Source organism: Lipotes vexillifer, unplaced genomic scaffold, assembly GCF_000442215.2.
Source record: "Lipotes vexillifer unplaced genomic scaffold, Lipotes_vexillifer_v1.1 scaffold210, whole genome shotgun sequence".
NCBI classification, from domain to species: Eukaryota; Metazoa; Chordata; class Mammalia; order Artiodactyla; family Lipotidae; genus Lipotes; species Lipotes vexillifer.
The window spans coordinates 709,238-734,760 of NW_006786662.1; the positions used below are offsets into that span (position 1 = coordinate 709,238).

At 34.6% G+C, this 25,523-nt stretch overlaps 1 protein-coding gene across 1 annotated transcript in view; it reads left to right on the forward strand.

Annotated features, from left to right (window-relative positions):
- The window catches only part of LRRIQ1 (leucine rich repeats and IQ motif containing 1), a 172,815-nt gene that overhangs the window by 64,191 nt on the left and 83,101 nt on the right, over positions 1-25,523 (forward strand). Inside the window, 3 exon segments of the mRNA XM_007459063.1 lie at positions 13,526-13,702; positions 15,965-16,414; positions 19,244-19,454. Of these exon segments, the coding sequence (XP_007459125.1) occupies positions 13,526-13,702; positions 15,965-16,414; positions 19,244-19,454 (838 nt within the window).

Here is a 25,523-nt window from a genome sequence, read left to right on the forward strand (position 1 = left end):
CTGTGATGTGTGGCCATAGCCAGGAAGATCCTTGTTTTTCTGAGTACTTCAGAGGAATATAAGATATCTTACAGAAGAACCAATGATCTGATTATGTTTAAAATTCCTTTACCTGACTTAATCTACCTGTAGAAAAAGATAAGAGAGTCTAGGGAGTAGTTGCTGTTCCCTCCCTTGTCTAAGGTCACTGCAAACCTGTGACATTCTCTTTCTAGATGTATTGGGTTCTTGAATTTGTTAATTGACGTTTAGTTAAGAAAACAGTAGCATTTTTACACCAAGTCAAACACCTGTGTGATTTGCTACTCATTGATGAGTATCACAGAAGAGTTATTATCTTTTTGCCAGAAGATCTATTTTTCTTTCTTTTTTCTTTAAAGCTCAGTTTCCACATAAATTTCTAATGTTACAGTGTTTTTTAGGGAAACCTGGTATGTTTCCACATGTTTTAGAACAGACCCTGTCAACTTCTAGTTTAGAAACATCTGTTTCTAAGTGCAATTTAAGCTGTATAGCATGGAGGAAAGAGTATAACCCAGTGCAGTGGTTCTTAAAGGTGTAGCCCCCAGACCAGCAGCTTCATCATCACTTGGAAACCTGTTAGAAATGCAAAATCTTGAACACTGTCCAGATCCACTGAATCAGAAGCTAGCAGATGATTCCCAGTAATCTGTGTTTTATCAAGCCCTTTGTGTGATTCAGTGTGCACTAAAGTTTGGAAATCATTGTGTTTTTAAACAAGGACATCTTCCTCTTGCCCCGTGTTTTGTGATCCTGGGCAAGTAACTTAACTTTTCTATGTCTCTGAATCTTCATTACTAAAATGAGGATAAAAATGGTACCTATCTTATGGCATAGCCATTAGATTTGAATAGGATAATGCACATATCTTGTCGATAACAATTCCTAGAACACGGTAAGCACACAAAAATCTATTATTTTCTATTACTAGGCCTACCAGACTATATATGGGTTCTTATTCAATCACCAAGTATTTAGTGTATGCCTGCTATATGCAACCAGTGTCCTAACATGTTAGACCTTATAAGGGAAATTCAATGTAACCCATGATTTCAAGTCATTTTAATAATCTTGTTAGGGATAGAAATTGTATGCAAAAATGATAACCATGAAAACTAATGGTAACAAACACTGAAACAGCATTGACTTTGTGCCGTTCTCATCATTCTCATTTAATCCTCACAATATGACTGATGAATAGCAACGTAGTGTCCCCATTTTATACTTAAGAAAACTGAGTTCCCAAAAGGCTAAGTACCCTACCCAGTTTCACACAGCTAGCAAGTCAAAGACCCAGGATTCAAATCCATGCAGTCTAGCTCCAGAATCTGTGCTCTTAACTATTAGATTTTAGTACCTAATAAAATATGTGTCAGATGATTATTATAGGCAAGAGATATGCTTTAGAAATTTGGAAATATTATCTTAATTTAGTGTGACCAGGGAAAACTGCCTGCGCTGAAGAGGCAAACTTTGAGTTAAACCTCAAAAGTTTGGTAAGACTGAAAATCAGGGACTTGCATGGTGGTCCAGTGGTTAAGACTCTGCTCTCTCAATGCAGGGGGCATGGGTTCAATCCCTTGTTGGGAAACTAAATCCCACATGCTGCACGACGTGGCCAAAAACTAAATAAATAAAATTAAATTAAAAAAAAAAAAGGAAAACCAAATTAAAAGAAAAGAAAGCACTTCTGATGGAGGAAATATCCAAAAAAGGAGGGAATGTGAAAGGTGAAGTTAGGCTCTGTTAGAAGGCCAGTCTATTCAGGTAAAGTGGGTATAGTGGGAATACCACTGGAAAGAAGTAAGAAATCAAGTACTTATGCTTACAGTGTGTCAGAGAGTACCTATATGTACCTATATGTATTCCTTCATTTCACAGCAGCTGAGTTAGGTTCTGTAATTATCATTCTAGTTTTACAGAGTATTTACTGAACATACCAAGAGTCTCTATGAGGAATACATATGTTACCACATGATAGCACTTTACAGTAGTGCCTGTCAGAAAGCATACTTGATAATGCTAGACATTATTTTTAAGGAGCTATAGAGAAATTTTGAATAGTTGTATGACAATGAAAATAGTATTTGGGGAAGCTTGTTTTTAGTAGAAAAATGACAAGAGATTAGGGGAAAGTAGCCAAATTAAATGAAAATCCAAGCATTAAAAAATGGCTAAAATTAAGTAGTAGAAGTGACCCCAGATTATTGTACAGATCCTTATAGTTTAGAGTCCTTGTATGCCTTGTATTTAGTAGACACCCAAAATTATTTGTTGGAGGAATACATTACTGAATTTAATTACATTATAATATGTAAAAGCTTGAAAAAATGCATGTTTCAGCCCCTCTAATTTTTCTATTGAATTTATTCAGTTTTATTTTAGTGATTGAAAATGTTATTTTCTATAAATTGAAAATTTATATTATTGTTGATTTGCAGTAATTATCAGTATCTGGAGTTCTAAAATTGGAGTCCTCAGACTCCTAGGGAACCATAGTATTTATCACATTCTCCAAGTTTCCTGAGAAGCTGATCTTAGGACAAGTTATTATAGGAAATGTCAAGTATTAGTTAATGTCAAATCATAAGGTGATCAGAAATTAAAACTATTTAAAGATTTTGTGTGCATATGTGAAAAGGCCACCTAGATATGTTTCTAGACCTCTTACCAGCTTGGTGAAGGACTCCCTTTTCTGGAATAGAAGCAGTCAAGGTCCCCATCCAGATGCACTAGCTCACATTCTAGGGCTGTGCTTCTCTTACATTGAGATTTAAAGCACTAATCCCCCAAGTTTTGGGTCCTCATTTCTAGGAACCAGATCTTAGAGTGAAATTTCCCATACAAAAATAAGAGTGTAATCTTGTCTGAAAGACTGCTTAGCAGGTGATATTATCTATAATGAAAATGTCTGATGGGTTGTTTCTAGAGAGCTTCCCAAGTAATTCTATAGAACAAGTTACATAGTTGGCATACAGTGACAAATAAAAATAGCAGCTGTGCCCATTATTCAGAGCAAGTTCTTTGGGGGGCAATGGTTTTTCTATTAGGTGTTGGGCAAATAGGACATGAATTCTTTTGATGATCTGGTATCAGTTACCATCTGAACAGCTGCCATGTTGCAAGTTGCAACAACTAGAAACAAACCTAAGTCCTGAGTAACCTTTCAGTTTATTTATTTTTCTTTATTTTGTTTGTAGAAAGCATAAGCACTATTTTATTGAATAAAATGTGCTTCTTGTAAAATCTATTGATATAACACTGTAATACATATATAAAGATAAACATTCACATTTTATTACACTTAATAACTATATATACTTTATAGTATTAAAGAAAATATTTAATTAGAAATACTCAATACTGAAAGAGAATAGGTAGTATTTATATATACAATTATTTAGCTATTACAATTTCTATGTTTAAGTTAACTTTTATGGACTAGACTAATAGCAACTTGAAAATTTTACCTATCAAATTTCACTTAGATCAGTTGCTCTAATGCAGCTTTCATAATTTTAAGAAGAAATTCATTTATCTAAAGAGGTTAAAATCTAGTAATCTATAAAATATGGATTTGTTAATGAAAGGATCAACTCAGACTTTAACCAGTATGTTCCAATGAACTTTACATAACCCCTTGATACCAACGAAGGGATTAGTTATAGATTTTCCCAATTGGCTTCTTACTTTCATGTCTAGCCAGTGATAACACGAACAAAACTGATGTACTAAAAGAAATCTCTTTTTAAAACTTAATCCACAGACTCAGTTTGGAATTTCCTTTGGGAATGTGTTTCATTCATTAATGATTAATAGAGCTTCTTAAGTGACAGAATATTCACCAGGAAGTTTTCACTAAATGAAATATTGATTCAGCCCTTGACTAGGAGGAGCCCAGCTGGAAAAACTAAGGCTGAGATCTCACAGTGTCCTTATACTTCATTGTGAACATGAATCAACTTGTTACAGTGCTTTCTAATATATTTATCATAGGCTCTTTATAAGGCTGCATTTGAATTTAAGGCCAGTTCATGCACTACTAACTTATACAAATTTGACTATTGTTCCTTAAAAAAAAGACTTAAGAAAAAAATGTTTAAATAAAACACCAACTCCAATCTGGATATTTATTATGTGATTCACAAATTTGAAGACAGTGTCGTATTCTTGAAGATCCAAGCAAACTAAAGTTTTACATCCAAAGAAGTTCAAAATATTGTGACTAAAATAAACTGGGAACTTTTAACGTAAAGGTGATGAGTATAATATCAAAATATTCCAAATGTAAAAATTCAAGCACTGTTGACCCACATTCTCTAGAATTATTGTGTGGCTAAATATTATACTTGATGATATCTATATCAATAACCATGTCAAAAAGATAGCATTTGATGATAAAACTATCATTTTGCTGATCCGTGTCAATTAACATCTCAACAGCTTCCACATGATGCCAGTTGCAACACCTAGAAAGAACTCTAATGTCCTGTATTACCTTTGAAATTATTTTTTATTACTTGGTTGTCTGAAGCATAAGCCTTTTTTTTTTTTTTCTTGCGTTATGCGGGCCTCTCACTGTTGTGGCCTCTCCCATTTGCGGAGCACAGGCTCCGGACGCGCAGGCTCAGTGGCCATGGCTCACGGGCCCAGCCGCTCCGCGGCATGTGGGATCTTCCCGAAACGGGGCACGAACCCGCGTCTCCTGCATCGGCAGGCGGACTCTCAAGCACTGCGCCACCAGGGAAGCCCAAGCCTTTTTTTATTAGGTAAAATGTTTGTGGTAAAATATTGATCTGTTCCTTAATCTGATAAAGCAAATTCTTATATTTTTGCCTCTTGGATTATATTAGATTATTTGGTTAAAATGGCTCTTTATTCCAACCATCAATTATTTCTGAGTAAAGAGCTATTTCTTTATTTATTTGGTATGTACTCTCTAATTTTAGAGTTACAGGAATAGTTTTCTTTAAAAAGTTCACAGCATTTATATAAAACCAATGGCAATGTTAATCAGTGACATATCATTGGAATGTAACTGCCAAGGACCACAGTACCCCTTATTTTAGCAAATTCTTCTGATATCATTGATATATAGACTATGGTATAAGTTTCCATGCAAGCCTTTTTTTAAATTTAGGACAATTTGCAAATAATTTGAGTTTCAGAGTTTCTTTAAGAATTTTTTTTGTTTCTTTTTTTCTTTACTTTAAACCCGATCATCTCTGATTTTAGCATAATGTGCTGAGGTCTATTTTCTTCCCAATGTAGTGGTTTTACTCTTTAAGGTGCAAAAGAAAGACTATGTTTTGAAAATACAGATTCCCCTGAACCTGCCAGTAGAGGTCTATGTGTAGCTGAAGACTCTGCATTTTAAAAAGCACCCCAAGTACCACTGATACAGTAGTTCAAGGACAGTCTTTTCAGAAACACTACCCTTCAGGGTTGGAGGCACACATAGGGATCTAGCTTGAATTCTCATCTCAATGAATTTTGAGAGTGACTAACACAAGGGATAGATGTGTTGGACCCTGAGGTTCTCATGTTAGCAACATGACCATTGCCTTCCTTTTGCTGACACCTCCTCATTTAGCCAAACTGAGACCTGAAAGATGACCGACCACTCAAGAGTGTCTCATAGGTGTTACTGCATCTGCACTACCACTGTGGGTCCACCATCCTGGTAAAAAGTTTTGTACACACAAAAGCTTACTGAAATGGTTATACACTAGAAGAAAAGAAAATCAGCTTTACCTAACTGCTAAGAAATCCAACTTATAATAAGGTAATATGCTTTATTAACTTTCCTTATAAGACATACCTTTTTCAAACATTAGAGCCTGTCACTGGCACACGTCATTCCTTCTGCTAGTCAGGTCCACTCTGGAGACCAAGGTACCAGGTAGAAATTCGCTTGGTACCCAAAGAATTAGAACTGTTGGCTATTCTCAAGAGCTATTTCCATCAAGTTTTTAAAGTCTTTTATTTGATCTTCTATAATGTAGGAAATTTACTTTGAAGGAACAGGACCAGTAATAGAATTAGAGCATCTTTTTTAAGCTGGATGAACACCAATGCAGTCTTAACTTTCAATACCCTTTATTATCGCATCTCAAAAATCATTATTTCATACCTGGCATTTTATAATTATAAATAAATAAGTTATTTTGACATTACAGTCATATCTTGAAGAAACCTTGACACTGGGTATTTTGATAAAGATTTAGAATACAGTGTAGTTTCCTTAGTACTGTAATAAATTATTTGGTAGGGTGGAATATTTCCTTGCTTTGATGAGAGCCTCAGTTAAAGATTATATGTTATATTTAATATTGTACCTCTGAGGTGAACACCTCTGATTACCTCATCACCTGTGATGAATAGATATTATCTTAATGTAACATCCTGCTTTCAAACCATATCTTAAAATGAATCTAAGCAGAAACACAATATATGCCATTTATTTAAACCTTTGTGGTAAACATGGTAGGTAGTTTTTGATTTGGCAAGCATTTCTAGCTTCAAGCCTCCTAAAAAGTTCAAAATATATGGGCTCAAATTTTCTTAATAGCTTTAACTCTTAATTAGCAAACCGTTAAGCTTTTGTCTGCTTCTTAACATTGTAAAACATCTGATAATTACCTTGAAGAACCAAATCTAATCCTTTCTCTCTTTCCTTATTAAATATCTATAAGGAAAAAAAAAAGCATCATTTCTGGAGTGGTGGAAGGGTGTAGAGAGCTAGTCAACTGTGTCCTCAGTAAATGAAAAACTGTGGTATTCCTCTATTTTGTTTCATCAAAATGTATTTGTATTTGTACCTCTCTAATGATTATTTTATTTAATACCAAGGCTACCAAGATCATAACTCTACACAGGGATACATTATGATCTTGGTTGGCCTTATGCATTTTTGCCTTAATGGACCACTTCCTCCTTTAAAAAAAAATTAAAATTATATTTTACAACTGTGTTTGCATAAATAGATATACCAGTCCTGACTATACAGTCTAGGTAAAAGGAATAACTGTTGTTAGGGCTTTGCCTTCTTAACTCTTAGTATTTTAGTAATCTTACCCTCCCATCCTTCATTTAGTGTTTAGGAACTGCTTGTTTTTTAATGAATAAATTTTATTTTTTAGAGCAATTTTAGGTTAACAGCAAAATTGAGCAGAAAGTACAGAGAATTCCCACATACCCCCGGTCCCCACACATGTACAGCCCCCCTCACTGTAAATACCCACACAAAGCAGTACACTTTTTTTTTTTTTTTTTGCGGTACGCGGGCCTCTCACTGTTGTGGCCTCTCCCGCTGTGGAGCACAGGCTCCAGACGCACAGGCTCAGCGGCCATGGCTCACGGGCCCAGCCGCTCCGTGGCAGGTGGGATCCTCCCGGACCGGGGCACGAACCCGTGTCCCCTGCATCGGCAGGCGGACTCTCAACCACTGCGCCACCAGCGAAGCCCCAAAGCAGTACACTTTTAACAATCGGTGAACCTACATTGACACATCATTATCACCCAAATTCCATAGTTTTATATAGGAGTTCACTCTTAGTGTTCTACATTCTATGGGTTTTGAAAAATGTGCAATGACATGCACACCGTGTGGTATTATATGGAATCGTTTTAGTGCCCTAAAAATCCTCTGTGCTTTGCCTTTTTATCCCTCTCTCTACTTTAACCCCTAGCAACCATTAACCTTTTTGGCTCCATAGTTTTGTTTTTTTTCCAGAATGTAACACAGTTGGAATCATACAACATACAGCCTTTTCAGATTGGCTTTTTCCAATTAGTAGTATGCATTTAAATTTCCTCTATGTTTGTTCATGGCTGGATAGCTCATTTCTTTTTAATGCTAAATAATATTGCATTGTATGGATGTATCACAGTTTATCAATTACCTACTGAAGGACATCTTGGTTGCTTTCAAGTTCTGGCTGGTACAAATAAAACAGCTATAAACATGTGTGGGTAGGTTTTTGTGTGGACATACATTTTCAGTTCATTTGGGTAAATACCAAGGAACCTGATTGCTAAATCAAATGATAAAAATATGTTTAGTTTTGTAAGAAACCACCAAACTATCTTCCACAGTGTCTCTACCATTTTTCATTACCACCAACACTTAATGAGTAGTCCTATTTCTCCACATCGTTATCAGTGTTTTGGATTGTGGACATTTTAATAGGTAGGTAGTAGTATCTCATTGTTGTTATAATTTGCAATTCATTAATTAATGCTTATTTGTCATATTTATATCTCTTGGTGAGATGTCTTTTAAGGAGTTTGGCTCATTTTTTAACCAAGACATTCATTTTCTTATCATTGAGTTTTAAGTGTTCTTTGCATATTTTGGATAACAGTCAATGATCAGATATGTCTTTTGCAAACACTTTCTCCCAGTGTATGACTTATCATCTCATTTACTTGACAATGTCCCTAGGAGCAGGAATTTTTAATTTTAATGAAATTCAACTCATTAATAATTTAGATGTGTATTTTGTATTGTATATAAAAAGTCATCACCATACCCAAGGTCATCTAGATTTTCTTCTATTTTTTCTTCTAGGAGTTTTAGGGTTTCACATTTTGCTTTTAGGTCTGTGATCCTTTTTGAGTTAATTTTTGTGAAAGGTGAGAGGTCTGTGTCTGTATGTCTAGATTCCTTTTTTTTTTTGTACATGGCAATGTTCAGTTGTTCTAGCACCAGTAGTTGAAAAGACTTATCTTTTCTCCATTGTATTACTTTTGCTCATTTGTCAAAGATCAGTTTACTGTATTATGTGGGTCTATTTCTGGGTTCTCTCTTATGTTCCATTGATCTATTTGACTATTCTTTTGCCATTACCACATTATCCTGATTACTGTAGCCTCATAGATAATCTTGAAGTCAACTAGTGTCATTTTCCCAACTTTTTTCTGCTCTTTCAAAATTAACTTGGCTATATGCTTGTTTTGCCTCTTCGTATTAGCTTTAGAATCAATTTCTTGATATCCAAAAAATATCTTGCTGGCATTTTAGTTGGAATTGTGTTCTATCTATAGATCAAGTAGGGAAAAAGTGATTTCTTGACAGTATTGAATCTTCTTATCCACAAAGATTTTTTTCATGTGACATCTTTCCATTTATTTAGTCTTTGGTATATTTTGTCACTGATTTGTAGTTTTCCTCATGGGAATTGTTAGTTTTTTAGTAAGAAGTTTTACTCATTCAAGAAGTTTATTTTGCCCCTGTGATCATCAATAGCCTTGTGAAAAGAAGCCCACACACTCTTTTTGTGAAAGGCTTGGGAAGTACTTTGAGGTGGCTGGGCTTGGTGGACCACTCTTGCTTTCTGATCCGGTTTTCCATAGCATTGGCCTTTTAAATTGATAAAGACTTTTGCTCATATCTGGGAGATTCTTATTATAATCCTTACTAAGATTCAAGGAGAAATATCATAAATTTAGATTTTACAGATCATGTAATATGGGGTAATCACCACCCCCTTTTGTTTTGGTTTAACCCTCGACTCACTGTATTTCACTGAGAAACAATCAGAATTCACACCTGTTTCTGAAATAAACAGCAACTTTTGGTAAAATTATTTTAATTATCTTATTTTTAAAAGAGTGTGTCTGGGCTTCCCTGGTGGCCCAGTGGTTAAAAATCTGCCTGCCAATGCAGGGGACACAGCTTCAAGCCCTGGTCTGGGAAGATCCCACATGCTGTGGAGCAACTAAGCCCGTGAGCCACAACTATTGAGTCTGTGCTCTAGAGTCCATGAGCCACAACTACTGATCTCGTGTGCCACAACTACTGAAGCCCACACACCTAGACCCTGTGCTTCACAACAAGAAAAGCCACCGCAATGAGAAGCCCACACACTGCAATAAAGAGTAGCCACTCCTCACCACAACTAGAGAAAGCCCGTGTGCAGCAAAAAACACCCAACTCAGTCAAAAACTTTAAAAAAGTAAAATAAAAGAGTGTGTCTGATACTGTTCTTCTCATAATGCAGTCTTTTATTTATTCCCAGCCCAAGTTTCCAACTGCTTGAATTTACCATTTGTGTTTTACAAGAAAATGTTTAGGAAAAACCACATTCACAGAAAGATAGACAATATGAAAAGGCAGAGGTCTATGTACCAGATTAAGGTACAAGATAAAACCCCAGAAAACAACTAAATGAAGTGGAGATAGGCAACCTTCCAGAAAAAGAATTCAGAATGATGAGAGTGAAGATATCCCAGGACCTCAGAAAGAGAATGGAGGCAAAGATCGAGAAGATGCAAGAAGTGTTTAACAAAGACCTAGAAGAATTAAAGAACAAACAAACAGAGATGAACAATACAATAACTGAAATAAAAACTACACTAGAAGGAATCAATAGCAGAATAACTGAGGCAGAAGAACAGATAAGTGACCTGGAAGACAGAATGGTGGAATTCACTGCTGTGGAACAGAATAAAGAAAAAAGAATGAAAAGAAATGAAGACAGCCTAAGAGACCTCTGGGACAACATTAAACGCAACAACATTTGTATTATAGGGGTCCCAGAAGGAGAAGAGAGAGAGAAAGGACCAGTGAAAATATTTGAAGAGATTATAGTTGAAAACTTCCCTAACATGGGAAAGGAAAGAGGCACCCAACTCCAGGAAGCGCAGCAAGTCCCGGGCAGGAAAACACAAGGAGAAACATGCTGAGACACATAGTAATCAAACTGAGAAAAATTAAAGACAAAGAAAAATTATTGAAAGCAGCAAAGGAAAAATGACAAATAACATACAAGGGAACTCCCATAAGGTTAACAGCTGATTTCTCAGCAGAAACTCTACAAGCCAGAAGGGAGTGGCATGACATATTTAAAGTGGTGAAAAGGAAGAACCTACCACCAAGATAACTCTACCCAGCAATGATCTCATTCAGATTCAATGGAGAAATCAAAAGTTTTACAGACAAGCAAAAGCTAAGAGAATTCAGCACTGCCAAACTTGGTCTACAGCAAATGCTAAAGGAACTCCTCTAAGTGGGAAACACAAGAGAAGAAAAGGACCTACAAAAAAAAACAACAACAACAACAATTAAGAAAATGGTCATAGGAACATACATATCGATAATTACCTTAAATGTGAATGGATTAAATGCTCCAACCAAAAGACACAGGCTCACTGAATGAATACAAAAACAAGACCCATATATATGCTGTCTACAAGAGACCCACTTCAGACCTAGGGACACATACAAACTGAAAGTGAGGGGATGGAAAAAGATATCCCATGCAAATGGAAATCAAAAGAAAGCTGGCGTAACAATACTCATATCAGATAAAATAGATGTTAAAATAAAGAATGTTACAAGAGACAAGGAAGGACACTACATAATGATCAAAGGATCAATCCAAGATGAAGCTATAACAATTATAAATATATATGCACCCAACATAGGAGCACCTCAATACATAAGGCAACTGCTAACAGCTTTAAAAGAGGAAATCAACAGTAACACAATAATAGTGGGGGACTTTAACACGTCACACCAATGGGCAGATCATCCAAACAGAAAATTAATAAGGAAACACAAGCTTTAAATGGCACAATAGACCAGATAGATTTAATTGATATTTATAGGACATTCCATCCAAAATCAGCAGATTACACTTTCTTCTCAAATGCGCACGAAACATTCTCCAGGATTGATCACATCTTGGGTCACAAATCAAGCCTCAGTAAATGTAAGAAAATCGAAATCATATCAAGTATCTTTTCTGACCACAACGCTATGAGATTAGAAATCAGTTACAGGGGAAAAAAATGTAAAACACACAAACACATGGAACTAAACAATACATTACTAAATAACCAAGAGGTCACTGAAGAAATCAAAGCAGAAATCAAAAAATACCTAGAAAAAATGACAATGAAAACACGACGATCCAAAACCTATGGGATGCAGCAAAAGCAGTCCTAAGAGGGAAGTTTATAGCAATGCAATCCTACCTCAACAAACAGCAAACATCTTAAATAAACAATCTAACCTTACACCTAAAAGAACAAACAAAACCCAAAGTTAGTAGAAGGAAAGAAATCATAAAGATCAGAGCAGAAATAAATGAAATATAAACAAGGAAAATAATAGCAAAGAACAATGAAACTAAAAGCTGCTTCTTTGAGAAGATAAACAAAATTGATAAACCATTAGCCAGACTCATCAAGAAAAAGCAGGAGAGGACTCAAATCATTAGAATTAGAAATGAAACAGGAGAAGTTACAACAGACACTGCAGAAATACAAAGCATCCTAAGAGACTACAACAAGCAACTCTATGCCAATAAAATGGACAACCTGGAAGAAATGGACAAATGCTTAGAAAGGTATAACCTTCCAAGACTGCAGCAGAAGAAATAGAAAATATGAACAGACCAATCACAAGTAATGAAATTGAAACTGTGATGAAAAATCTTCCCACAGAAGTCCAGGACCAGATGGCTTCACAGGTGATTTGTACCAAACATTTGAGAGGAGCTAACACCCATCCTTCTCAAACTCTTCCAAAAATTGCAGAGGAAAAACACCACCAAACTCATTCTATGAGGCCACCATCACCGTGATATCAAAACCAGACAAAGATATTACAAAAAAAGAAAATTAGAGACCACTATCACTGATGAATATACATGCAAAAATCCTCAACAAATTATTAGCAGAGAATCCAACAACACATTATGGACAACAGTATGGAGGTTCCTTAAAAAACTACAAATAGAACTACCATAAGACCCAGCAATCCCACTACTGGGCATATACCCAGAGAAAACCGTAATTCAAAAAGACACATGCACCCCTATGTTCATTGCAGCACTATTTACAATAGCCAGGACATGGAAGCAACCCAAATGCCCATCAACAAATGGATGGATAAAGAAGATGTGGTACATATATACAATGGAATATTACTCAGCCATAAAAAGGAATGAAATTGGGTCATTTGTAGAGACCTGGATGGATCTAAAGACTGTCATATAGAGTGAAGTAAGTCAGAAAGAGGAAAACAAATATCGTATATTAATGCATATATGTGGAACCTAGAAAAATGTTAGAGATGAACTGGTTTGCAGGGCAGAAATTGAGACACAGATGCAGAGAACAAACGTGTGGACACCAAGGGGGGAAAGTAGTGAGGGTGGTGGTGGTGGTGTGATGAATTGGGAGACTGGGATTGACATATATACACTCTTATGTATAAAATGGGTAACTAATAACCTGCTGTATAAAAAAATAAAATAAAATTCTAAAAAAAATGAAGAAAATGGTTAAATGTGTGTCAAGATCTCTAAAACTCTGTACATGACATGATACAATAATTTTTTCTAAAAAATTTAAAAGTATAATTTTCTCTACAAAATCAATAAGTTCCAGAGATATACTCTGTATTTATATTATTTAAGTAATAGGCATATGGTTATTTTAGATATAAACTCTCCTTTTCAAAATTATTAATTTTTTTTCCTGTTTTCAATAGGGATTCTCTACTTAAAATATTACCTGCTGTAAAAATCCTCAATGGTGAAATGCTAACCTCTTATTCAGAAAGTCACACTGAAGAGCACTATGAACTAGAATTAGAGCGTTTCCTGGTACTTTGTCAGTCCCAGATTAGAGAATTTAACTTACTAACCGAAAAATATACTGGAGAAAGGTAAGAGTGTTATCTCCCCCTTGTCATAATTAAAAGATATAGTGCAATTTATACATGTCATTAAAAATTATTCTGATCAATACAATGCTACTCTTTTGTACTAGTACAGAGTGTTTTAGGGATATTGTCTCTTTAGAAAAGAACTTCTGGACATCACTTTTTATTATTTGAAATGTATTAATATGTATTTTGAACATAATTTAGAATATAATTTAAAAGCTAAAATTAGATGAAAATAAATGAAAGCATGAGGATAGCTTCAAGAAAAGATGCAAACATTCATTCAGCTGTTCATTCAGTTAATCAGTCATACATTTTTTCAACAATTATTGATGGGCAAGACATATAATAAGCTAAATATTACACTTTACCCTCAAAGAATTCACGATTACATTAAGAGAAAATTAGCTAAATAAATAGTTACAATGGAGCAAGGCAAGTTTTATAAAACATATGATATTTAGGGGCTTCCCTGGTGGCGCAGTGGTTGAGAATCTGCCTGCCAATGCAGGGGACACAGGTTCGAGCCCTGGTCTGGGAAGATCCCACATGCCATGGAGCAACTGGGCCCGTGAGCCACAATTACTGAGCCTGCGCGTCTGGAGCCTGTGCTCCGCAACAACAGAGGCCGTAATAGTGAGAGGCCTGCGCACCGCGATGAAGCGTGACCCCCACTTGCCACAACTAGAGAAAGCCCATGCACAGAAATGAAGACCCAACACAGCCATAAATAAATAGATAAATAAATACATTGTGTATTATTAAAAAAAAACATGATATTTATTATGTATATTTATTATATAAGGAATCATATTTCACATATATTTGTGTATTAAGGTATTATGGGAGCACAGTGGAGAAAAGCAGTCAACTTGTACACACATTCAGAGGACAGAGGCTGAGAGCAGAGTCCTAAAAATATATCAAAGAAAGAGAACTTCCCATTCCCCACCCTGAATTCTGAATGCATTACTATGAATTAATTACAATTGATCTTTTTAAAACTGTATTTCCTAATTTATACTGCTCCAAAAAGACACAAATGAAAAAGGAAAATTATTTTACTTATAATTCTGCATTATAAGTGGAACAGTTATGTGCTTCCAAATGTCTAAATTTAATTACTAAATTACATATTAAATTTTTGCTATTTGTACTTTTGTACGTGCTCATACTATGTAAGAGTTGGTTTTTCTATTTAAATGTTTTTAAATATAGCCTATTCATATTATAAGTAAATCTCACAACTTTAAAAATAATTCCAATTCTTATAGATAATGTTTACTTTTAGCAAAAACTAAGGTTATTTACATTTATCTTTTTGTAAATCTAAACTGATATCTCCTTGTGTATGTATAGTAATCTACAATTTTTATGTAAAGGTGACTCTTGACACCCCTTATGTTGAAATTTAGATTTACAATTCTTTGGGAGAATTTATTGTTATTACAATGAAAGTTTTACTTGAGAATTGGAAATAGACTGTATTTTTTTTGTTTGATCATAAATGGTGGTGAATTCAACAGTTAACCATAAACAGTTGACATCCAATATTGAACTGAACCTTTTCTGCATTATTCACCAACAAAATGAATGAAATACAAAATATCAAAATATATTGGAAGAACCTAGGCTAATGTCTACATTTGTAAACATACGAGGTATCTATCTCTATATTTTAGGAAATAATTATAACTTTCATTTTGTTTGGTATAGCTAAATCCAACAACTGTTCAAGAGCATCACAAGCATTTACATCTTAAAGTATTTGAATTCTCTTTGCAATGGATTTTTTTTTCCAGAGAAAAATGGGAATAAAAACTTTCCCATGATATAACTTATTTGTTTAAAAGTCCAATACAAATATTTTGCATGGCAAAAGTCAATGTATAAAGTACTTTTAACTTGTTTCATAAATAACTTCTCCAAATTTAGGCAGCCATCATTTCTCATGCTTATGGCAGTAAAAGCATGGATTTTTCTCATTCATTTGTACCAAAGGTACCTAGGATAAAAATGATTCTAAAACTTCCAGACGTTTTGTCTGGATTAATGGATTGAAATTAAGTAAACAAAGATTTTCACATTTTGTGAGAAATAAGATAAATTTTTATAGAAACAATCAGAAATAAGTTTTTAATGAATTTTGTAGTAAAATTTAATATGTCAGGCCACACAGGGATATTTTCAAAACCTGTATAAGTGTTAATATTTGCTGATATAATTCTTCTTATTAAACATCCTCATTATTTATTTGCTCAGAAATATATTCACGTTGGATGCTGCAGAAAATCTCTGCCATTATTTCAAGAAATTGATGACACTTAGTAATGATTGTCGATATGCACATGAACATGGGGATGTAAGTATCAGCAAGAGAGAGGAATCAGAAGCCCAGAAAAATCATTTGCCTCATGCAAGCAGTGACAGCATACTGCAAAACAGAGTCCTTTACTCTTATGCAAATGAACATAAACTGGACTCACCAGGTATTTCTGAGAAATGGATGGACTCTGGCTCTAGTCATTCCTCACTAACCAACCCCTCCTTATGTGAAGATACTAAAGGAAGAAATCAGGAAAAAATAGTAGGCCAGAAAAGAGAAGACAGCAAGGCAAGCAGTTTCCCCGCCAAAAGAATACCATTCATGGAAACAGTAATGACAAGATCTCTATTGAAGAACTGCCAGAATACTGAACATCATGAAAAAATGTAAGATTTATAGATCATTTATCTATAAAGTATTTTATTACTTTATTAATATTACTTATTAAGTAATATTAATTTTTATAATTAATAATTATTACTTAATTTTATAATTGATTTTATAATTAATAATTAAGTAATAATTGATAAGTAATATTATTATTAAGTAATATTATTAAGTAATAAAGTATTTTATTACTTTTTATGGATAATCTTAGTCATTGGTACCAAATAATAATTTGGTAAAGGATTTCAATCACTATTATATTTCATGTTAATTACCTTATGTTTTTATGATATGCACAAATTATTAATTACAGTGCAGATCCATTTGGTTGAAATTTGGCAGGTTCTGATTTAATTAACTAGTATTATTTAATTTAAAATGAGTGTGAAATTATTTTTTCTGCCTTCTAATCTCTAAATAATTAAAATGAATTTTTAAGAAGAAATAAAATAATCCCATTATTCTTAAAATACTATAAAGACCTCTCACATGAGGGTCTTATGACATGCTTCCAGGGAAAGTCAGAAAATCCTTCCTGCACATGCCTTTTCTCAAATTCCTTGAGCTTAAAATATTCAGCATGCCAGGTTACATTGGTATATTTTGGGATAGTATTAGTCAGGGTACCCTAGATATTGCCTATTTGAATCCCGTTAGCTCTAAATGCTCCAGACATTCCCTACTGAAATTTCAGATAAACAACATTTAGAACTTTTTAATTCATGATAAATAAAATAGCCAAATGATAATAATAAGGAAGGATGAGGAACTGAAAATATAGACAAACCAAAGACCTAAAGAATAAAAGGAAAAGAAAATGTATACCCACTTGCTGAACCTTTCCATTCAGTGTTTCAGAAAGATTCACTGTCAGTTGTGTAGGCGTTTCCTAAGCATAATTTACATGTGTTCCTATGCTAAGTGTATTTTTATCATCATTATTTTTACTAGATAAAAGATGATGATGATGATAGTGGTAATACGAGCTGTTTTTCCCAATATGGAGAGCACCTTATATTTAGGAAGCCCTAAAGTCAGCTTCTTTACCTGCTCTCACGGCTTTCTGCGTGGTGGAAAGCATCCTGTTGTTAGTGTCACTGAGGAAAATATCCCTCATCTACCTTTTTATTTCCTTCCTCGGGAAATTTTGCTGTTAGTGAGCTGAGGAATTCAAGCACTAAATGACTGGTCAGCTTTACAAGAAATTCACAGTTACAGTCAGTGAAACTTGTATGTATCTGTAGAGAAATATAAGATGCTGTCTCAGGTTAAATGTGTTTTCTTACAGACCTTTCATTCTTTACCAGCTATGATTTGCAAATATGTTTTCAGATCTTTTTCTTTATCACCCAAATACATATTATAGTGTCTTAAATTCCTTAACTCTTTTTTTATTTAAAAAAAAATTTTTATTTTATATTGGAGCATAGCTGATTTAAAATGTTGTGTTAGTTTCAGGTGTACAGCAAAGTGATTCAGTTATACATATATCTGTTCTTTTTCAAATTCTTTAACTCATTTTTGTTCAAAAGATGAAGGAATGAATTAATGGTTGAATGACCAAATGTGAATTAATTCCATAGCAAAGTTTATTAAGTTCTATTTACCCTAGGAGGAGGAAATGATTTGTTGAAGCATGATTTTTTTTTCCTATAAGAAGTACGAGTAGATTATCTTAAGCCAGAAAAAAATTTTATCCACTAACTTCAATTCATAGCAAAATAGATTGAAGGCTTCCACAAGCTTTAGGTAAAATGGTGATGATGATGATGACAATATTAATAACAACAGAAAATGGTTACATCATTCCTTTCTAATTTCCCATAAATATATTTCTATAAGAAAAAATATATATAAAGTGATGTCTGGCAGTTTATCACTTAATTCCATTTTGCCTTAAACTCACTAGTATGAGGAATGAAAAAATTTCTTTGGGCTTGGCAATTATAAAATTATTGAAAACTTTTTCAAGGGAGCCTGGAAAAGGTGAATATACATGAATCACTTCTCCTTGATATGCCTTTTAAAACTAAACCCAAAGATTTGAAGAACAATTAAGCCAGTAGTTAGCACTTTGACTATACCTTGTACCTTGATAATATTTCTGCAATAATCTATGTGGGAAAGGAAAACATATCCAATGATGAAGAATTAAATGATTAAGCAAGCTGAGAACCCACTTACAATCAATGTACATTATTATTCAAATTTTGGTAATGTTGCTGGGCAGCTTATGGGGATGTGGGAAAAACACAGTGTTGATTGATTCAGTGCCAGAAATTGGTAAATAGATGTAGGCTGGAAAAAATGTTAGCATTTACTACTGGGCTTATAAGAGAATGATTTAAGTATTTGTCCATGGGCAGATAGGAAAGTGAAGACCTGATGGGTCCCTTCTCTTAGAGAGAAGGGGGGCTCTTCTTCCTCTCAAAACTTAGTCTCTCTGCTGTGAACAGGATCCCATCCTCTCTTGCCAACTGACTCCTATATTTTTCCCCCTTTTGCATCATCATTTCCCCCCCTTTCTACTGGTTCAGCATCCTCGCTATCATACAAAATCTCGATAATATTTTCCTCCTTAAAAGAAACAAAAATCCCTAGTACTCATATCCCCTCTCTAAGTTACTGGCCCATTTCTCTCCTTCAGATTTTAAGGTTTCCGTATTATTTTTACTTCTATGACTATAGTTAAATAAAAGAATGGGTCTTATTTTTAAATAATACTTTATATAGTCTATGTTTACAAATAAATATAGCTTATGAGGACCTCTTAACTACAACTGTATATTTATGGGTACTAAAAATATTTTTTTTTCTCCTCTTAATAGTATGGCAGCTATGGTAATTCAGGCATGCTGGCGTGGTTACACTGTGCGCAGACAGATTCATTTCTCTATAAAGCTACATCCTGCTGCAATAGGACCCCTGACATCCCAGTCAAATTCCTGCATTGAAAACCAAATTATTTTAAAGAAAGAAGAAATTAAAAATACTGTGAACATCCAAGAACAGAGGGAGAAGGCTGCTATTCTTATTCAGGTTACTTTTAATCTTTGGCTGAAATAATTAATTATGAGAGATGTATTAGTTATTTTTCACTGGGTTATTCTGTATAACAGGCAATCCCTGAATCTTAGCCATTTACAAATACATGGATTTATTTCTTATTCACGTGACATGTAGGCTGCCGGTTAGCCGCAGGTTGGCTTTGCTTCTGCTGAGTATCTAGGCTTAAGGAGTAGTCTGTAATTTGTAAATACTGTTCTTATGACTGAGGGTCAAGCTGAACCACACAATCATATTAAAACTTCTGCTTAGATGTGGCATTTGCCACATATGCTAACATTTGATTAGTCAAAGCAGGTCTCTCTTGGCCTAGTCTATAGCTATTTCTAGAAGCATGTTTAAAAATCTACTAAAATAATTGTTAAAGTCCTTCAAATATCCATTTAACATAAAAATTCAGAACCTCACCAAGATCAGATTTCAAAATGAAGTTCAATCTGATCACATTTATCCTTTTATTTATTCACTGATCAAATAATTTTTAGAACATACTGTTTGTCAAGCACTATTTTAGGTTCAAGAAATTTAACTAGGAACAAAGCATGCAAGATCTCTTCCCTCATGGAGTATATGTCCTGGTGGGATAAATAAATACATAAAATAAAGTCTGGAAATTCATGGTACTACACCTGAATTGAATGATAGTAACTAAAAAAAAAATGTAGTGTTTCCCTTTATTCATTCATTTAGTAACTATTACTTGGCACAAAAATTTTACTAGCTTACATTCTGTTGGGATGTGCAGATAAATAAGGTAAGTATGTTAGATTGTGATAAGTACTAAGGGGAAAAATAAATCAGGAAAAGCAGAATAGGAGTATCTAAGGAAAATTAATCATTTTAGACAAGATGGATGTGGAAGACCAGGAAAGGTGACATTGCAGCAGGAGATAAGCCATTGGGTATCTCGGGGAAGAATATTCCAGGCAGAGGAATATCAGATTCAAAGGCACTGATTTAGGAGCATACCCACAGTGTTTATAGAGCAGTAAGGAACAGTGTGACTGAAGAGGGGTGAAGGGGAGAAGAGTAGGACTTATAAATCCTAAATCATTGTAAAGACTTTGGCTTTTACTCTGAATGACATGGGAGGATATTACAGGAATCTGAGCAAAGGACTGCATTACCAAGTTTCCTTTATGTTGTGATTATAATATAGGAAGGCAATAGTAGGAGCAGCAAAATCGGGAGGCTACTGCAGTAACCCAAAGTGTAGATTTTGGTAGCATGGACCAGAGTATTGCAGAAGAAGTGGTAAGAAAATCACATTCCCGCATATATGTTGATTTATCTTGAGGGTATACGTATATACTTTGAAGGTAGACCTGATGATATTAGTATATGGGGATGTGGTCTTTGAAAGACAGAGAGGAGTCAGGGATGCCTATAAGGTATTGGCATAAGCAACTGGAAAAATAGCCTTAAAATTAAGTTTCTGGGTTTTGTTATTAAAGCCATAGTTTTTCAAGAGAATTATCTTTGCTATGGTTCTAATGAATGTATTTAGTATTTCAGTTGACTTAATTTGTCTGGACTGTATTCCTAAGGGCAATGCATAGACAAAGCTGTTACTGATGCCTGAATGGGTTGGGAGTGGAGGGAGGTCAGTGGATTCAAGGAAACTCTGAGGAAAAGAAAGGAACCTCAGTTACTGTCTCAAAATACTGTTCTGCTGCATGAGGAATGAAAATGTCATGCAGTCCAAACTTCCTCCTGTCATGAGTGGATGAGCAATACATTTTTCAGCATTGATGGTAAATAGATATTAAACTTTTGCTTCATTCTATTCAATAAAAAGTTCATTACTTTATGAAATAGTCTAGCTCAGTGACATATATCTGTTGAATGTCCTTTTGTTAAGTTTGTCTCTGTAAAAAATGTAAGCATAATTCAGCCTTCCTTTGCAACTTAGAACAAGTCTCTTCTGAGGTACATCATGGTATTTTACTTAAAATCACTGAAGTCAACTCAACTTCATTTTCTCTTCTCCTGAGTACAATCTAGTTTCTTAAACTATTCATCTTAAAAATATGACTTCTAGACTGTCTCCATCCTGGAGAGCAGAGCATGATATGGTAGAAAGAGCCCAGGCTTTAGAAGGAGCAAAATGAAGATTTCATGGAGGATGTGGTGGAGACTGCTCTGTGCTCACCAAAACCCACATTCTTTCTGGGCCAGCCTAGATATTCCAGCTTTCCTTGCACTTTTTAGCATGGCCCTTTTTTCTGAGTAAATGAAAAATATGTGCACCACTTCATGTCTGGCCCATAAAACCTCCCACAAACATTCTTTCATATTCTTTTCCCTTTCTGGTTGGCTGAAGTGAAGACAGCCTTTAGGGCATCCTTGGATGCTGTCTCTTGGGATTGCAGAGTTGCAAAGCCTGGATATCTGAATCACTTTATGTTAAACTGCCGCCAGTCGTCTTGTTTTCACTCTCAATGCTTGTTATGTGATCGTGAAATAAATTAGTTTTGAATTATTGTACATTTCTGGATATATTTTTATAGCGCTTAGCTTACCCTAACTAATATAAAGGATATAAGATACAGCTTGAGAAATAGGGCTCAATGTAAATATGTAAGAGAATGGAATTCCAGGTAAAAAAGATAGTAGGAGTAGAAGAACATAGGATTTCATATTACTGGAATAATAAGTTATAGTACAGCTAGACTACTGTAAGGACTAGAATATTAAGAGAATATAGGAGAAACATGGGCAGAGATGTGTGAACAATTTTAGCAAGAAACAAGTGTATGGTATGAGTATGTTCTGGGATTGGGAGTTGATGGTAGTTAGAGAAGAAAAAGATGTCAGATATGTCTAATATAGATAGGACTCTGACCAGGGAATTGATTTGAATGTGTGAGAAAGAGGAATTAATCATAGATGGATGGCTGGGAGAAAAATTGAAACCTTGACATGAATAAATAACTTAGAAGAAGAATCTGAACATTACTTATTACACATTTATATTACCTTTATTTCCCATAAACTGAACAGAGGTGGCTGGGACTTTAATTCCTGACCCTACACAGATTCATGAGGGAGGTATCTATACATGTCACACCAGAAAGATATATACTGTGTATTACAGTTTAGAGCTTTGCAGAAGTCTTATCCCTGATAAGTTAGGCTGGATCCATTGTGAGCCATGATGAGTCAGTCCTTTTGCTCTTGTCGTTGAAGGTCTGTATTAAAGAATTCCCTTTATACTCTCTTTTCCCTAGGTCTGCACCTAATCTTGATATCTTATAATTACACTGGTGTAAGAAAAAGGGGGGTGGGGTGGAGGAGGGATAACTGAGGAAGAGAAGATGACCTAGCAAAAAAGAATCAAGGGAAGGAAAGCATGTTTCCCTAATGTTTAGAAACTTGTTAGGACAGGGCTGGGGAAGAAAGGATATGAAGGGTACCTCCCTAGCAGGAATAAGTCACAGGCCCATTTGCCATGTTAGAGAGAAAGCATTTTGAAAGGTAGCAAGGAGCCAAGGGAGCATAAATACTGGATAAAGGAATCAAAAAAGAGAGGAGTTAAAAAAAAAAAATTCCAAAATGAAGGGTGCTGTTGACTGAATGTTTACATTCTCCACAACATTTATATGTTGAAACTTAATCCCCAATTTGATGATATTTGGAGGTGGGGCCTTTTGGAGGTGAATATGTCATGATGGTGGAGCCCCCATGAATGGGATTAGTGCCCTTATAGAAGAGACCCCTGAGAGCTCTCTAGTTCCTTCTACCATGTGAGTACACAGTGAGAAGACAGCCATCTATGAACCAGGAACCTTGCTCTCACCAGACAATAAATCTGTCAATGACTTGGTCTTAGACTCCTTAGCCTCCTCCAGAACTGGGAGAAATAAACGTTTGTTGTTTAAGCCACCAAGTCTATGGTATTTTTGTTATTGCAGCCCAAACAAACCAAGACAAAAGGGGGAAAAGAAAAATAGTTTGTTTTCCTCTAAGGTAGCTAGCTTGCATATGCCACTCACCCACAGTACATGACATACCCAGGGCTGTAATAACAACCCAGCTACATGAGACTAATAAAGTGGGCAAAGAGCTTTATTATGGTACTCTTTGATGGTACTCTCCATAATGGGTAAGTTAAAAAGAGGAAGGCCACTTTCTCAGGCAATACTTTTAATAATGTTCCTCATCACACAAAGACGTCCTCTCTTCTGTTTCTACCATTTAATACTGTTCAAGTTCTTGATTCATATCGACATCCTTTCTCCTCAGAAAGAGTTTTGAACTCTCTTGGGAAGTTATTTATTCATAGCAAGTTACAAAATAATGGAATACTATTTCTATACTGAAAATCATTTTTAGAGACAAAACTGGTTAAAATTTAGTTATAGTTTTTGAGCTTTATGTGATGTTTAATATCACACTATTTTCTTATTTGATAAACTAAGAAGTAAATAGAATTGTTAAAAACAAAGGGACAAGGAAATTGGGAAAATAATATTTAATGTGTGTCTAGTATGTGACAATCATGTGTTCATCACTGTATATAAATGTATATACATTTATCCTACTCCCTTCCCTGCCTTTGAGTCTATGCCAAAGGCAAGTGATGGTGGCGGACTCCCTTGCTATAGTCTGTTTTTTCTCATTTGTGCAGCCCTTGATTGTTTCCACTATGTATGTGCATGTGTGCACACACACGTACACAAACACACACACACATGCCCAATTAGAAGTTGGCCATCTTATGTGATTGGTTTGGAAAGCATATTTGCCTATCTCTGGTTGGTCCAATTGGTCCTGAGTTAGAAGTAGGGACAAAAAATAGAGAAGCTAGCAGTCATTGATCAAGTCTTAACCATTCTTGGCTAATTGTTGCAGAGGTTGTGTTTTGGCTTCCTAGGCTGATTGACAGATTGTGTGTGACTTCTTTTGTCATATATGTTCTGACCATTATATGTTTGTATATTTCTCTTCTCAATATATATATTTTTCAGAATAACAATACCAGTATTATTGCTTGCAGTATGGTTACTAAAACATATTTAAGGTAACTTTTGTAGTTAAATTTATTTTTTGATTGTATTTCACTAGGAATGTAGTCAAATAAATCTATTTTAAAGTCACTTTAAATACCTTCTGTGTGGTTATGCCCGTAGCACAAAATATATTTTTACATTTTTGGGGGGAGTTTCTTTTACTTCCTATTTATTTGTTTTTACAATTTTATTAAGCATGTGCACAGTTCCAAAATCAAATCTAAGCAAGGTGTATATTCAGAGACATCTGGCTTCTACTGTTTTCTATCTCTATAGGTAATAATTTTTAAAATTAATTTTATGCTTTATGCTTTCACTTTGTAAATATTAGCAACCACATATATTTAAATACATAAGTTTATATAATGTATATTGTTTATTATATATTTTATATGGATTTTCATAGATAAATGGAGGCATGCAATACACATTTCTGCCTGTGTTTTACACTTACTATATATCCTGGAGCTTACTCCCTAGCAGTGTATACAGATACTAATTTTTTAAAAACTCCAGTGTTCTTGGAATTATGGTTAGGAAAGCTCCAAGATTCCTCCAAGATTATTGAGGAATCTGAATGTTTTTAATTCTATTATTATGTGCTTGGTTTATTTAAAGATGAAATTAGTTAATTGTTATGGACCAGGATACTAAGTCTCTAATAATGGCCATTTATATATGTTGAAGTTTTCCTAAATGAGTGTTAGTTTATTTTATACATAATCATTTGAAAATTAGCAAAATTGGTTTTCCTCTGTATCTCTTTATACTTAATTTAGAATGGGTCCCAGAGGAATTGTCAGATAATTGATTGGTTGACCTACATGTGCAGTTGAGGGAGTTTTAAAGATTCTTTTCTGCTTACCACAAGGAAAATCTCCTGAGATTCAGAGCTTTAGACACAAGCAGTCATTTAATTTATCTTCCAGTTTTAAATGTCACATAAAGTTCAAAAAACAGATTATTGAGCCATTAAACTAAGGTCTAAGATGTTTTATCTTCCTAATGGGATAACACAGAGAATCTGGTT